At 36.6% G+C, this 16,516-nt stretch overlaps 1 protein-coding gene across 14 annotated transcripts in view; it reads left to right on the top strand.

Moving 5' to 3' along the window:
* Positions 1–16,516, top strand: part of MYCBP2 (MYC binding protein 2) — a 200,425-nt gene that overhangs the window by 140,310 nt on the left and 43,599 nt on the right. For 5 of the 14 annotated variants that reach the window (XM_063335960.1, XM_063335905.1, XM_063335914.1 and 2 more), the window contains 5 exons: positions 16–90; positions 2,245–2,469; positions 3,364–3,496; positions 8,390–8,515; positions 11,840–12,025. In XM_063335960.1, coding sequence (XP_063192030.1) covers positions 16–90; positions 2,245–2,469; positions 3,364–3,496; positions 8,390–8,515; positions 11,840–12,025 — 745 coding nt within the window. The remainder of the gene's footprint in view (positions 1–15; positions 91–2,244; positions 2,470–3,363; positions 3,497–8,389; positions 8,516–11,839; positions 12,026–16,516) is intronic. The other 9 variants (XM_063336007.1, XM_063335930.1, XM_063335924.1 and 6 more) reach the window with 6 other exon arrangements.

Genomic DNA, 16,516 nt, shown 5'->3' with positions numbered 1-16,516 from the left:
AACTTTGTTGCTCAGAATGTCTTTAATGCTAGCCAAGGAGTAAGGGATTTGGACTTTTTTTCATGGACTTCCAAAGCTTTACCCCCTAAGGTGAGTGTAAGTGACAGGAACAGTCACACTGTATCTCATGTTTTCAGATTGTACCTTATGACTCAACTTTACAGTAAATATCCTTTGACATCTGTTTTACTTTGAATTATTTTTATAGGAAATAGCATATTTGCATAGAATGCTCTATCTGTGTCTCTTCCTTTAGGATAAAAAACAAAAGCAAACAGGGCAGATTATTGAATTTTCCATAATTCATAAGTAGCACTCTCCTTTTCTTAGAGAACCAGACGAGAAATTTGGAGAGATGACCTAGTAACATAATAAAGGCTTTCATTCTCTTTTTGATGCAGAATGTACTAGTAATTTTTTTTTCTGTTACTGGATGGTACACATTGTGTTGCAGCATCTAATAAGATGATACATTTGTATGGTAAAGCCACAAATATTTAATAAACACTCAGCCCATTCTTAACCTTTTTTAAAAAAATATACAACTATAGGAACAAGTTATGTACAGTTAAGCAGTTTAAATTATCTACAAAAGTGCTTGTCTAAATCTCTTTGCAGACCTATAGTGATTGTGAGATTGAGTTTTTTTAATATGAACTTTGCAATGAAGATGACACTCGGTGTTGTACATATTGGTTTAGAGATTTAAAAACTTGTTTTTCATCAAATCTTTTTCCCTAAAGTAGTAAACTTCATTGTAATATCAAGACCTAGACAACGTTTAAACTGTCTTTAAAACATACAGAATTTTTTTTTCCCTTGAACCAGTTAACGTCAGTTTGCGTTAACTTGCTTTAAAAGTTACATATTTAGAGAACGGATGCATTTTTGTTCTGGGAAAGACTGCTGTATTACTGTGGACGTAGTGCACAGACTTCAAAACAAGCTGAAAATATGAGAAGTATAGAGATCAGAGGAAATGGTATTAATGAAAAAGGAAATAACATAAGCAGAATTTGGATTTAAAACTGATAGAAGGAAGCTTTCTTTTACACAGCTGGAAGGTGGTGTTGCAGGAGATTGTGAAGGCAGAAAGTATCAGCACATTCAGAAGAAATTAAACAAGTTTGTAGAAATCAGATTCATAAATAAACACTAAAGAAAATAGGGCATGCCCTCTAACATCCATAATAAAAATATTTTAAATGTTGTTGGTGTATAAGGAACGGACCACTAATACAGACTTGAATGCTAATTCTAAATGGCATCTCCTGTTGCCGTTGCTGAAGACAATATACTGGACTAGCTGAGCCACTGGCTTCATCCTGTAGGGCATTACTTAGTCCTTAACTTTCAGATGTTCTTTTAAAAGCACCTATGACTTGCATTATAAGCATAATAGAGCTCGCTCCTGCTTCTCACTTGCTTTCCTCTGATATAAATGCGCGTTATTTTACTCCCATCCCTCATTTTTCTGTACAATAGCCTTTTTATTAAGCTATGGCTGGCTGAAAAATCTATGCTAATGGATTTCTTGTTCTTTTAGTAACTATCGATTTTTCTTGGTAGGAAACTCAAAAACTTTTTTTTATTTCAGATTTGGGTATATATTTCATCTGTAATTGGTACCAGGTGAAATAAATTTGTAGGCCATTTTTATTGTCATAACGAAAATAATAAATATGCACTAATATTTACATGTGCATTTAAGAATCTACGGTGTTGCTGTTGCTCTTTGTCATAATTTTACCTTTATTCTCAATTAACAATGTATTCTAAATGTGAAATAAAAAAGGAAGCGTATCGTTTGGGAAGAGATAATATTCATATTCCCTCTACATAGCCCCAGACTTTTTCACAAAATTTCAGAAATACAGCAGGAGGAATGAGCGTGTATCCTCATAAATATCAGTATAAAACAAGGTTTATTGAAAGCAGCTAGAGTAAATAATTTGTCTCTAATGGTAGATATGAGATGTTCCTTTTTATATAAATGGTTACATTTATACCACTTTTGTTTCAAGAGTAATACGATGACTTTTCAGTTAATGTGCAATTTACTAGTAGTTAGTTTTTTATCGTTGCACGCTAAAATTAGCAATGATGTAACTAGTATCTCTTTTAACTCTGAAATATAGCTGTTGTAGTCTTGAAATAAGTATTTCTTATCTAAAGAGTTCAAAGGTATTATTAATAGGTTTTATTCTGTTTTGTTTTGCCCTTTTTTTTTTTTTAACTTCTCAGGAATCTAGGTCTAATACTGATGATTTTTTCAAAGACCTAAATTCACACTGCCCACAGGAAGCAGTGATGCAAGAACAAGATATGCCATTCCTTCGAGGTGGACCTGGAGTGTACAAGGTAGTGAAGACTGGCCCGTCAGGTCACAACATCAGAAGCTGCCCTAACCTTAGAGGTATCCCAATTGGAATGTTAGTTCTGGGAAACAAAGTCAAGGCAGTGGGCGAGGTATGGATCCTTGTAGCTTCGGTTCATGTCTTCATAGATACCAGTATATAACAGTAATAAGCACAACAAAAGAACAGGTTTGCTTTTCCAACCTTCATGATAAATACTAACCTTTGAACTTGGTTTATGCTATAAATACTAATGCAATTATGTCTTTTTGCCTTTTAGATGTGTGCGTTGATTGGAATAATGTTAAAATTGTACTGCAATTATATATGCTTGCTTGTATATTTCTGTTACAGTATTCCTTACCAAATGGTGTTTCTCGTTCTACTTTTTTTGTCGTATTCTTTGAAAGAATTTTGTTTCATTGAAAAAATATTTTTCTAGGACCTAACCAATTAACAAATTATTCTGTTTCTCTGTAATGATTGTATTCATTTGTTCAGTTGTTGAACTGTTGTTACTATTCCCAATTGTCCAGCTGTGGTGTTTTATGGTTAAGAAGGGCTTAAGGATGAAGTGTGTCATGCTATTTCCTAAATATAATGTCAGGAACAAAATTAGTACTCGTACAAACTTTTCATATATAACTTGGTATTAGAATTCTACTGTTGCAGCCACCAATAGAAAAGCATATTTTGGTGAATATCTCCTTCAAACTTGTTTGAATGTTCTAAAGTTGTGGTGTTGGTGTTTTGCTTCTTCTGAACATAAACGGGTCTAAGATTTTTGGAAATAGACCTAACTGTAAATGTGCCATAAATAGTTTTGGTCCTTCAGTCTGCCTCAGCCTGTGGCCTTAATTTAAGAAACTTTTTTTTTTAATATTTGCTTTGTAGTATAAAGATTGGAATGAGTGTGTTTTTCAGATACTATAATAAGTTGCTGAATCACGCTACTGAATTATCTGAAAAGTCATTAAATTGTGCTTTTTTTATGTGTGTGCATCAGGTGACTAATTCAGAAGGTACGTGGGTGCAGATGGATAAGAACAGCATGGTAGAGTTCTGTGAAAGTGATGAAGGCGAGGCATGGTCGTTAGCTAGAGACAGAGGTGGAAACCAGTACCTCCGACACGAAGATGGCAAGTTGTTGTTTTGTTTTGTTTTTTAAATTAACTTAGAAAAAAATAAGCAGTCTAAAAACAACAAATAAAGAAGGAACTGAGTTTTAAACAGTTATAACATAAATTTAGATTTTTCATTTGAGTTACTTGACACAGCCTAACTTCAAATTTGCTTATAAATGTTCTTTAAGTGTTTTTAAAAGAACAATTACTATATTTCCCCATGTTTTCTTCTGTACCACTTATCATATTTTAACTGTCCTTCTTTTAGCTATGGAGGTCATTTTTAAATAAGTAATTGTGCATTTTTTGTTAGGTTTATTTGGTCTACTTTGTGTCTCTATGAAAAGCACAGCAGAATTAATTATTTATGTTCCTTTTAAGTTCGATAATTCTGTCACAGAGCATTCTGTTAAAAACCTGTTACGTTTTTTAGGACTGTATTTAAAATTAACATCAGATTAGTTAATTATTCTAGTTAGGAAAGTATGATTGCATTCTCTTAAAATGCAAAATTTCTGTCCTGATAATTCATGTTCAATTTGGGTAAGACCTAGAAATAATAAAATAAAACATAAACAAAATGTTAGTATACAAAGTTTTGTCTTGCCCTCCCCTCCACCCGATCATCCTTCATGTTTATCTCCCTCTAAATAGGCTATCATTACTGATCTAAAATATCTTTCTTTCACCCTGAGTGCTTTGTATGAACACCTTGACGTATTCCGAAACTGTTGTTTCCTTAACAGATAGCCCATCTGGGTGAGTTCTCCGGTGCAAGTTTACGGGCTACTTACGTTACCTTAAAGGATGAAACAGGGAGTGATCTGTCAGTATTTGTACTTCTGGAGGTAGATCATCTATCCAGCCTCCCTGTCAGTGCAGATTCAGCTAGATCAGGTTACTCAGGCCCTTGTCTGATCAACTTCTCACTATCTCCAACCTCTCTGGACAACCTATACTGGTATTTGATTACCTTCAAGCTTTCCTAATACCAAATCACAGTTTCCCATCCTGCAACTTTTGTTTATTGTCTCTTGTCCTATCCCTGTGAACCTCTGAGATGAGTCTAGCTTCATCTTCCCTGAACCCTTCAATTAGGTAGTTGAAAGGAGCAATAAGATCTCATCTTAGCTTTCTCTTTGTAAGACTGAACAAACCCAGGTGTCTCAGCCTCTCCTTAGATGTTATGTGCTCTGCTGCCCTGACTGTCTTGGTGGCCTCTGCTGAACTCATGTCAGTCTGTCTTCTGATAGGGAGCCTGAAACGGGACACAGCACCCCGGCTGTCCAGTGTGTCCCTCTTGTCTTTACAATCTCTAGTAAAAATTACTGTGAATCTTCATTAGCATGATTTTGTTACAAGTATTCTCAGGGAGAAACATTTAAGGTTCTTCCGTTGTTAAGAAAATTTTGGTAGAGTTCCCTAAAGGCTGGGGTTTTTTTCCAGCTCACTTCAAGAGGTAGTTTCTTCAAGCTGCCTTTTTTTTTCTTTTTTAAATTTCATCATGTATTTCTCTGTTTTCTGGATAAATCTGGATGTTTTCAATTTATATCGTCACACTCCGTTTATGAGATCTAATGCATCCATTTTCCAAAAGATGTCTTCATGGAAGACCTCCACCTCCGCAGTCATAATCTGCTTGTGTTTTTAGGCAGTACTTCTTGTCAGCCTCTTCTATGTTCATTATAACAGACTCTTTGCCCTTTTTCTGGCTTGGACATTTCGTGCTGGAAATTACTTCACACCTAGACACTCTGATAACTATCATCACATTACCATGTTAAAAAAAAGTAATTCCTTGGTAATATGTAAGTATTTGTTGTAGGCTGTTGCTGCTTGACTTTAAGGTGTAAAACACTCTGCAAAGGGGAATAACCAAGAGTTTTTCATAAATTGTAGAAGCTGGGAAGAAAAAAAGTGTTTACTTAATACTTAGCACAGTATCTTTTTCGAAGTAATAAATTCTCCATTTTTAGGTATGTCTGATAATGTCAAGTTCAGAGGTGCTCAGAGAGCTCAAGTAGATTCTAGAAACTAAGTAGTTGTGCATTGGAACAATACCTTAATGTTGAAAGCACACATACTCAATAATCACACAGAATCACAGAATGGTAGGGTTGGAAGGGACCTCTGGAGATCATCTAGTCCAAACCCCCTGCCACAGCAGGGTCACCTAGAGCAGGTTGCACAGGAACGCGTCCAGGTGGGTTCTGAATGTCTCCAGAGTTGGAGACTCCACCACCTCTCTGGGCAGCCTGTGCCAGTGCTCTGCCACCCTCAAAGGAAAGAAGTTCCTCCCCATGTTTAGGTGGAACTTCCTATGCTCAAGTTTGTGCCCATTACCTCTTGTCCTGTCACTGGGCACCACTGAAAAGAGCCTGGCCCCATCCTCCTGACACCCACCCTTTAAGTATTTATAAGTGTTGATAAGGTCCCCCCTCAACCGTCTTTTTTTTTTCCAGACTGAAGATACCTAAATCCCTCAGCCTTTCTTCATAAGAGAGGTGTTGCAGTCCCCTAATCATCTTAGTAGCCCTTTGCTGCACCCTTTCCAGCAGTTCCCTGTCCTTCTTGAACCGGGGAGCCCAGAACTGGACACAGTACTCCAGGTGCGGCCTCACCAAGGCAGAGTAGAGGGGGAGGATGACCTCCTTCAACCTGCTGGCCACACTCTTGGTGCACCCCAGGATGCCATTGGCCTTCTTGGCCACAAGGGCACATTGCTGGCTCATGGTCATCCTGTTGTCCACCAGGACTCCCAGGTCTCTTTCCACAGAGCTGCTCTCCAGCAGGTCAGCCCCCAACCTGTACTGGTGCATGGGGTTATTCCTCCCCAGGTGCAGCACCCTGCACTTGCCCTTGTTGAATTTCATGAGGTTTCCCTCCACCCAACTCTCCAGCCTGTCCAGGTCTCTCTGTGTGGCGGGTTGTTAACTTCATCATTTTCTATCCTAATACGAGGCTGTTTGCTTTTACAGTAGAAAATAATTTCTCTGAAGTTAATAAATTTAGCAGTGTGCAAAATTTTTGATTCAAGAGTACTTCTTTTACGGAATAGATATAACCTGCATTTTTTTGGTGTACCTTGAATAGTCTTCTCCAGCTTCAACAACTTATTTATCATTTCATCCTTTCTATATGTAAATTGATTTTTCAAGGTATATCTGTGCTTTAAGACAGAACTCCCAAGTTTGTAAGAATTTAAACAGGACCCTTGTTTGAAGATACATCTTCAATTTCTTGATACTTGATATAATCTTGATTTCTTGATATAATGTACGGTTACTAAGGCATGTCTTCAAGTATATTGGTTTTCTCACAGAAGAACAAAAATGCAAGCTCCAAGCTTTGAGGACAGAACTCTGTAGTGGGATTTTTACAATTGAATGCCTTGGGATACCATCTTAGAACTTCCTGATGCAAATCCTATGCCTTGACATGTCTGGCTTTATTCTTTTCTAGATAAGTCTCTTTTAAAAAAGTAGAGTGAAGATAGATGACTCTTGTGCATCTAGCTAAAACAGTTTCAGTGGCTGTTGGTGCAATTACTGAAATATTTCAATCTATTCAACGTTCCTGGTCCTAATCAGTACAGAGCAAAACTAATGAGCGTAAGCCACATCTGAAAATTATTTAAACTAACTGCTTTTCTTTGCCATGAAATTAATTAGGAATACTTTGTCTTCTGTTTCAATGCTTTTGCTGGAGGGAAATAATTAGCATTTGGAGGAGCTCCAACTAGATTTGCAACTGTCTATATTTTTATCCATAAATAATACTATCATTTATATTGCTGTTGCATTTTCATTATTTAATAAAATGATCATGAAATTCTCAGAAAGAAGTAGGATTTGTCAGAGCAGAAGTCATACTGAATGCCCAAGTATATAGGCAGATATCCAGATACTTTAGCTGAAACACTGCAGGAAGATCTAGAGTTGCCTATATTTTGAAAATATCTAGATTCTTTCCTTTTTAAATTGCGTTTAAATTTCCAACTTTCTCCCTGATTTTTTTATTTTATTTTTTTTTTTAATTTGAGTATATGTGTTCTGTAAAAGTTCATACTATGGAATGCAGTTTTGGCCTGAAATACAATTTTCTAAAAATGGCTCTTAGAAGAATTGTGATTTTTTTTTTTTAATCAAATCTACTTTGACTTCAGTACATTTACAAAAGGAAAAGTTGTTCAATGTGACAACCTGAGATTTTAACCTGCATTTGGGAGATTTCACGTGAATTATTTCTTATAACTTATCACTTGGAAAGGTATTTCTGACTACATTAAGTCAGTAATGTCTCCCTAAAACCAAATAGTCAAGTGGATTCTGTGTTTCATTTGTCTTGGCTCTTCAGTTGTTACAGATATTCTGAAAGACCCCAAGTTGCTTTTAGTTGGAGGTCTTTTTAGTACCATACAGAAAGCAAAACTGTAGTGCTCGGTATCAGATATGAATAAATCTGTCAGGGGAAAAACTGTCTGATGTCCTGTGAGCTAATTAAGGGGATAGCCAGGATTAAAAGTTTATTGACTCTGAAAACTATTATTTTCTCCGTGCCACTTTGACAAATGGATTTAGCAATTGCTCTCCGAGGAATTAACATTGAATGATGTGATGTTACTGAAAAGCAAAGTGTCAAGCCTGTTCCTAAGTGGCATATGATGGCAAAGCTGGCAGCAACTCAGTCAAACATAAAACAGTCTCTGTGGTATTAAGTCTTCCGTCTTTTTGTTTCTAGAGCGTGAGCTCTAAAGAAGAGAGATGTGCTTTTCTTTCTGAAGAGAATTGAGTAGAGTGGTAGAGTGCTATCTGTGGAAAACCAGTATCACTCCTTTGTGACTCATCTTTCCCATGTAAATCAATTACTAAGAAGGTCTAATTCGGAAGTGATGTGCTTTTTTTACAGAGCAAGTCCTTCTAGATCAAAATGTTCAGACTCCTCCCCCAAGTCCTTTTTCAATACAAGCTTTCAGTAAGGGGACAAGCTGTAGTAATGGACAAGGGTTTGATTATGGCCTTGGAAATAACAAAGGTATGTTTTTACACTCACATTTCAAAAATTTGTTTTTCTTAACTTTATTTATTTTTTTTTATTCATTTCTTACTCTTTTAGGCACCATCAGATGTCCTCCCAAAGACATAAGCAGTAGTGCAATGAATTGCAAGGGGTTTTACAAAACATGTGGTTAATGTTGCGACTGCTTTTTTCTCTGCTTTAATTCTGCTCAGCCTAAGTACTTTGTTTAATTTCAAGTTGCAGTTGAGGCTTTCTATAGTGGTAGGCACAAAACTATAATGCAGAAATGAAAAATAGATACTTGTAAAACAATATATGAAAATCACTTGATTAGAAAGCATGGGTTTTAAAATGATCAGAAACATTTTATAAACACCTCTCATCTGTATTGACGTTTTTAAGTGCCTTTCATGGGATGACAAAATAAAGGATACCGTTTGAGATTTAAGTTGCAAACCTGAAGTTAGCTTTCAATCACCTAGGTACCAGTTACAAATGCTGGGAAATAAATAAAACCTTGTCAGTTTTACTGACGTAAAATAATTGTTTCTTTTAACTATGATTTGTTTCGTTGACAAGATGTAAATATATATAAGCCATCACAATAAACTCAAGCTGCATGCCTTCTGTTTGTTCATTGATTAGATCTAGAAGATTCAATAATACAGAAGGGACTTTCGTTCAGGCAGGTGTCCTTGAGAAACATTATTGAAACACGGAGCTTTGTCATTCTGCTCTTACGTTGCTGTACTCTGTCTATGCCACTACAAACATGGGCATGAGGTGTGCTGTGTGTTTTTAACGCCAGCATATATTCTTCGTGGGCTCCTAAATAAAATAACTTGATTTAAGACTTGTTTTAAGGGAGAAGAGATGAAGGGAAAAAATTACTCCTAAATATTCTAGTCTTTTATTTTCATAACATGAAATAATTTTATATCATTTCACAGCGCTTGACTGCATAAAGAAGCAGTTCATGCTTGTCCATGCATTGCTATAGGAAAAGTGTTGGGTTTTTTTTCTGGAAAAGTTGAAGTGTGTTTCCTTTTGTTTTATAGGGTCTTTTATACAGCCCTATTGATAACCATACTCATTTTGAAGTAATGGTTGAATCACGAAAGTGGAAGTGTTTAAGATGTTTGTGTGAGGCAGTATTGCAGCTTGTCTCTCAAAGTCAGTTGTGTAATAGTGCAAGTATTATCTATTCTTTTTCTGCAGAAGCATATTAGGAAAAGAATTTTTTCTTCCTGTGTTGTCCAAAGATAAAATCTTGGAGATCGATATGCTATATTAACAGGCATCCTAGTTACTGAAGACATTGTGATTCTTTTTACTATATCCTATCTTAAACAGTTTCTAAGGTGTTTCTTTGGAATATTACAATAGCAGAAAGTCTGAAAGCTGCTCCTGGCATTGAATTCCATATCATTTTATACGCGTTATTCTCTCAACATACCCTCGAGCAGTGATGTTTAGTGTGAGTGAGCAATTCAGCTAGATGACTGTCGACGATGACTTTATTCATTCCGTGTACTGTAATTCCTTCTGAATTGCCCAAGAGTGGAGAGTTGTTGGCAACTGTATTGCAAGAATAATGATATTACTTTCCCAAAAATAGAATTCTTCAGCTGTATTATTACTTTATGTACAGTCTTTTTGCATTCTCAGGTCTAAGAAGCTGAGTTTTGTGGAAAATAAAAATGAAGGCACAAGCATAATCTCTTAGGGCAATTTCTGAATGAAGCAGTTCGTTTGGGGGTGCTTGTTTGTTAAATGAATTTTTGTAGGGATGCACTAGCTTCAATGAAAATTCAGTCACCATCTACGAGCATTTCAAACTGCTGGTCAAATGTAAAGATCCCCATGTAATAGGTTTGTGTTTGCAGTATTACTTGCACGGCAGAAGACATAATTCCCACGATCATTCTGTTTGATTTAGCTATGTCTTCTCTATTCCAGCCTTCCACATTGCAGGCAAGCCTTTAATATTCCTTATGAATGGCCCTACCCACTTCCATATATAATTATTGTGAGCAGATGACTTTCAGCCTCTTCTCAGGCATTCCTCCCTTTAAAATAATTAATCATTTAAGGAAATAGGCCTGTCATATTTAAGAATAATAGTGGTTTGTCAAACATGTCAGTCACTTCTGGGTTATTAAGGTAGGAACGATTGCTGCCCAAGTATTGATTCCAATTTTTTTTAGGTATACTACTTCCAAAACAGTGGAATGAAATTGGTTTATTGATACCTGTAGATGATTATTCAGAAAGGCATTCCAGCTGTTTTCTGGTATTTTTGTTCTCTCAAATTTTGAAACCAAAATATCAAGAAAATAAGTGCAAAATTTAATTTTGGAGTTCTTAGGTAATACAGGGTTCTGTATGCCCACTGGTTTTTCTGTAACTCTGTGAAAAGACAATTGATGATCACCCAAAAATGTTGTACATTCAATGAGTTGTAAATTCTGTATTAGCTGCTAATTTTTTTTACTAGGATTTCTAGAATGCTGTCAAAATGATACGAATTTGCAGAATAAAGTGACACTGTTAGGATTTGCTTGGTGATGGTTCAAATCTGAGATGCTCTCAAACTCTTGGTGTCTCCCAGCTCATATTACTAAGTATTCTTCAAGTTATAACATGGTGTGAGAAACTCTGCCTTCTTACTGTAGGCTTCCTATATTTCTAATGTTCATACAGAGTTTTTTGAGAATTGGCACTCAGAAATTGAAACTCTGTTTTTAACATGTTAGTTTTTTGAAGGCCGTCATTTGCCTCACAAAAAATGTGTGTAGTTCTTCAGCAAACCAGTTCCAGTTCCTAAATGGTACTTATTTTTTTCAAATTATCTTCAATCTGATCTTGAAAAACAGCATGACGGAATACTTTTAAAGATATTTGCAAAAATGAGCAAATATTTACCAAAGCCTTGGCACAGAAATACACTTGCCAAAGCCTAATTACATGTTATCTTTCCCTTCTCATCAGTTTTTCTAATCTTTTCCTGCATGTTCTGTTGCATGTGTGTATTATTGTAAATGCTAGGGTTTTGTGTTTTTTCTTTGGCTGCTCTTCATTTTTTAGCAAGGCGAATATAAATCTCTATTTTGAAATGTTTTTAAATAGTTGCAGTAAAATATCCATGGTCCTTGAAAACCCTGCTTGTACTTTTCAGTAATTTTGTTGCCATGCATGGGGTGAGATTTTTATGTTTAGCCACAACTAGAGGTGTATGTGGCTAAATGAGATTTATGAGCTTTCTCTATTATCATTTAAACTTTAATTGAGCACCATTTTACTCTGCCTTTCTGGAGAATGACAAGTAACAGGTTGTAGTTTTGACTGTTTTGCCCACTACAGGTGACCAACTGAGTGCCATACTGAATTCCATTCAGTCACGGCCAAATCTCCCAGCTCCTTCCATCTTTGATCAAGCTGCAAAACCTCCCTCTTCCCTAGTCCACAGTCCATTTGTGTTCGGACAACCCCTTTCCTTCCAGCAGCCTCAGCCACAGCTTCAGAGTAAGTTTGTCAGCCTTACCTGCCTCATCAGTCCATTTCTGCAGCTTTGACATTGCTGTTCTCCGTTGCTTACCAGCTACTAATCATCCCTCAGTGCACCTTTCTGGTTTTGTTTTGTTAAGTTTTTCATGATTCAGAAGCATGTGAGGTAATGCTCCTAAAGAAAGTAAGCTTGTCCAACTTTAATTTCAATATTGACAATCTTTTGCTGTTGGATTTGTTCTGCAGCGTAGATAAGTCATGAAAGTGCATTTCCAATATTGTATGCAACTCTGGGTTTACAGTTAAGGTAAATATTTTATATGGTACAAAATGTTGATAATTCTTTTAACACCAAAAATGGACTGCAGTAAATTCATAGTAGTAAACTTTCTCGCCTCACAAATTCCTATTTTTGTCATCACTTCTAACTTTAGGGATGTAGGTGGAAAGTGGGAACAACTTGGCGCTACTCATAAGAAAGGCTTTGGTAGTCTTCTGTTGGGTGCTCATAGGATTGGCATGGACGCGCATGTTTGCACCTAGAGGTGAACAGCAGTTAACCTCATTACTGGTGAGAGGACAGGAAACTTTAGGTTTTGATTAATGAAAAAGAAGAGCTCAGCATTCATGATGGATGGCAGATATTTCAGCAAATTACTCCTTATATACAGAACAGGTGTAGCATGGGTCACAGGGAATACTAATCTTCTCCCGTCTCCCATAAACTGTTCTTCTGAAGTGCCTCGGTGGTTCCTTGGTTCTTTCCTGTGGAACCCTATCAGTCCGTTCAGTCTCTGTGTCTGTGCAGTCCTGGATCTGTCCAGCTCAGTTCATTGAAGCGACAGTGAAGTGCTTCATGTGAGAACTAGATTAAAATACCCAATTCACTTTTATAAAGACTGTCAGAAATACTTTGACAGTGATCTCCTGTACTCTGACTTAAACCAGTGTCCTGAAAGCAGAATATTCCAAAACCTACTCAGATAAAACAGCTGTTTGCCAGTGGCATCAGCGCACCACCACTGAGAATTTGTCAATTGCATATTCTTTCCCATCACTTTTAGTTTTTTCCTATTGTTCAGAGTAGTAAAGTCAGAGTTTCTTGTGCAACATTGCATCAAAAATAACCCTAACTGTCTTGTTTCAAATTTCAGATGATTTTTTCTCCTTTAGCATTTAGATCTGTATTGTATGAAAAACTGTCAAACTTCAAAGCAAAACTTCAAGATTTTGCTCAAAGTATTGCCTGTCCAACAGATGTAGATAAACTGTATTCAGTAAGTTACATCCATGGTTTGTGTTTTAATAAGGATCCATGAGTCAAAAGGAAGCCTTTGTTGTCAGATAGGGGGAGAACTGGTAGTCTACCAAATAAAATAATAATAATGACTGGAAAAATTTTTCAAGTTTGTGTCTGATTTGGGATTTTATCTTAGTGTAAGATCTCAACCCATACGGTTTTTTGCCCTTCCAGCAGGGTAAAAATCATCAACTAGAACTGTTATACTGTTGTACTAACTGTGATTTGATACAAGGACTTTCTTCAAAACAGTTTGTTATCTAATTTAAGATGCCATGCAGATAATGTAAATTGTGCATAAAGGAGGGAAACATCAATAGTTTTGTTTTCACTATCAAAATTTAAGAATTATATGGTGGAAAATTTCCTGTTTGAACTCCTTCAGTCTTTTGCAAATGTGTTAATCATCCATTTGCAAGTTCATCCAAATTTAGAATATTCTCAGGGAGACCTGTAACACTATATTCATACACTTTGTTCATTTAATAGTCAAGGAAATTATGATGAATATAATACTATCTAGATTAAATAATTTAAACAGTTATTTTATTGTTACTTTCTTGAAACTTTACATATTAGAAAGTAATAGAGTAATTTGCAATATAAGATTAGTTAGAATAGTAAGGCATATATGCAATGAATATATCTAGACAGAAACTTCTATTTGGGATGAATTCTGCTGTGTGGTTTTTAATGTGTTCAACGTTGATGTATTTATAATAGAACTGCAATAGAAACTTTTCTTAAGTGTGCAGTTTTCATTCATTATTTTCAAAGCACTTTGTAGCCTCCTGTTATCAAACATGTAATTAAAAGTCAAATCCACTAAACAGCATATCCCAAGGCTCCATATCAAGTCGCTTGGATTTTTGCTCTAGACGTGCTTAGTTTTAGTTTCAAATTATATGCTCTGTCCTTCAGTGCTTCCTGCAGTAAAGTTAGATCTAAAAATTAAAATGAATGTTTATAGTCAGTAACTGCTATGTTAAAGGGACTGATGATAGCCTTAATAGTTGAAAAAAGTTGTGCCAGCCTAGATTTCCATGGCAGAAGTTGTACTAAATACCGGTCTTGATTGAAAGTCTGCCTAAATGAGTCTACTGCTTACGTTTTCTATTCTTTCTCAGATAGCTGTCCTCCTGGGAAGAAATTTTATTTGGCAGCGTGATTATGAGGAAAGTTAGGATCATGCTGAACATCCTGTAGAATTATTGCCTTAATTTAGGTTTCTATAATAGGGAGAAGAATGTTGGTCTGATTATAAAACATACTATGTGCCAGTGGCAGATGGTAGTTTTTCTTTGGAGGAGTTTGTAGCTACCTGTTCTTTGAGGAACGGTTTCTGTGCTTGGGGTCTGGTTTGGTTTCCAAATTCATTTAAAGAAGGGGGAAAGGGCTTGTCACAACCTTCTATCTTCTGATACCGTGTCTGTTTGTTTGGGGTTTTTTTTGCGGAAATACTAGGGTTTCGGACAACCACTTTGTCAGATATAATGCTTGAAAAAATGAGAATTGTCTCTGTTATTCTTTTCACATCATAAATAAGTAAACTAACAAGAGTCCTGTGTGTTTTGTCAAAGAATTTGTTACAGAAGGAATATTATAAAAAAGAAGGGGGAACTGTGTTACCAGTTTTGTGTTATTTGCTAGAACTCTATGAAGGGATGATTGTTCTATCCGACCTAATTCTTTTACTAATTTTTCACGCATGGTCACACAAGGGAAAAAAACTGAGAGGGTTTTTTTTTTTTTCGTTTTCATGGGGACAGACAAAATTAAGATGCTCTTGTCAGGTATTTTAATTCCTTGTCAGTCTTTTATTCAGCTAAAAGTCAAAAAAAGCTAGAAGACGTGGCCTAACCTACCTGGAGTTCAGGAACAACTGTATTGACTTAGAATCTTAGCACAGATTTTTTTGCAGAAAGAGCAGAAGTTTGTGTGGTTTTAACTTGATTATTTCAACAAAACAGTCTGTAATTATTCCAGCCCATGCTTGCTTCTTAGAAGTTTGGAAGACCATTATTAACAGATTTGCTCAGGTCTGCAATCTCCCACAGCTGCAAGATTATCACTGGTTGCTTGATTAATTTGTCCCTGGACTTTGTGAAGAGCACAGAAGACTCAAATTTCTGCTTGAATTTTGAATCTAGGTGAAGTGTGGAAACCTAGAATGTCAAGGAAGATGTTGTTTCTCAACCTTCAGCAGCGTGTGCTGGGTCATAAAAGTCCTTAGATGTGACAAGTCAGGCAAACGGGATCTTGCCATGCTGTCCAGCAGCAGTTATCAGAATTTCACAATTGGCTGTTGAGTTCTGAACTTTGGGAGGGAAGTGTGAGACCTTGCAGCCCGCCAGTGTTAGACCTTTATGCCGTGTTTCCTCACATCTGAGTTACTATTGCAAATGAAGAACGGATTTATAGGCTGAAAGAGGCTTTGGACCTGCCTTATTAGCCTCATTTGGCACATTGTCCCTCTTCCACTGCAGCCCTGGCAGCTCCTGTGCAGCACCGTTACTGTTTCGTGACTTATCTCAGTCTGGACAGAAGCTGCCGTGTTGAGAGACTGTTCGATACGCTCATAGTGACCTGTCAAGCTCCTTCCTTGCCAATGCATGCTGCAGAGCTGCAATCCGGCATATGGCCCCACAGTATATGATCAGCCCCTGCCATTCATGTCAGGAGTTCCTTCTCCCTTTAGGATTGTGCTACCGCTTTCTTTTTCATTTTGTTCCTTTCCTTTCTAGGCGCTAGTTACAGAGCATCTAGAACTGCTGGCTTTGCCTGCAGTGCTTCTATCTACGTTTTGTAAACTGTTGGAGACCAGTTTAAGAACGCCCAAGAGACCAGCACACACTTGGAGCACATAACCCTTCTCAGCAGCGTTTCAGTAAAATGAAGGGAGGGAATATTCTTAACCAAGCACACTGATCTCTTCCATATCGTGCTGAAATGGCTTGTCACGCAAAGCAGCCAGGCAGTATTGGTTTAACCGTTTTTTTTCAGATGCTGCATACTGCCAAAGCATCATTCCTGAAAATTTGAGCTAATAAATTTAACAGTTTCATACCCTAGGCTTTATGTATTAGATAATCAAAGGTATGTATGAAGCATACATTTGTCCAGGTCAATTCAAAACTATCCCTGGGGGGCCAGCATGGTAAAGTTTGGAGGAACAGCTCATGTCAAGCTTTATTTTAGAAATAAATTTG

This window comes from Chroicocephalus ridibundus, chromosome 1 (genome assembly GCF_963924245.1).
Source record: "Chroicocephalus ridibundus chromosome 1, bChrRid1.1, whole genome shotgun sequence".
Classification (NCBI taxonomy): Eukaryota; Metazoa; Chordata; class Aves; order Charadriiformes; family Laridae; genus Chroicocephalus; species Chroicocephalus ridibundus.
Note: the sequence above shows the minus strand (reverse complement) of the source record. Positions and strands in the feature narration are given on the sequence as shown.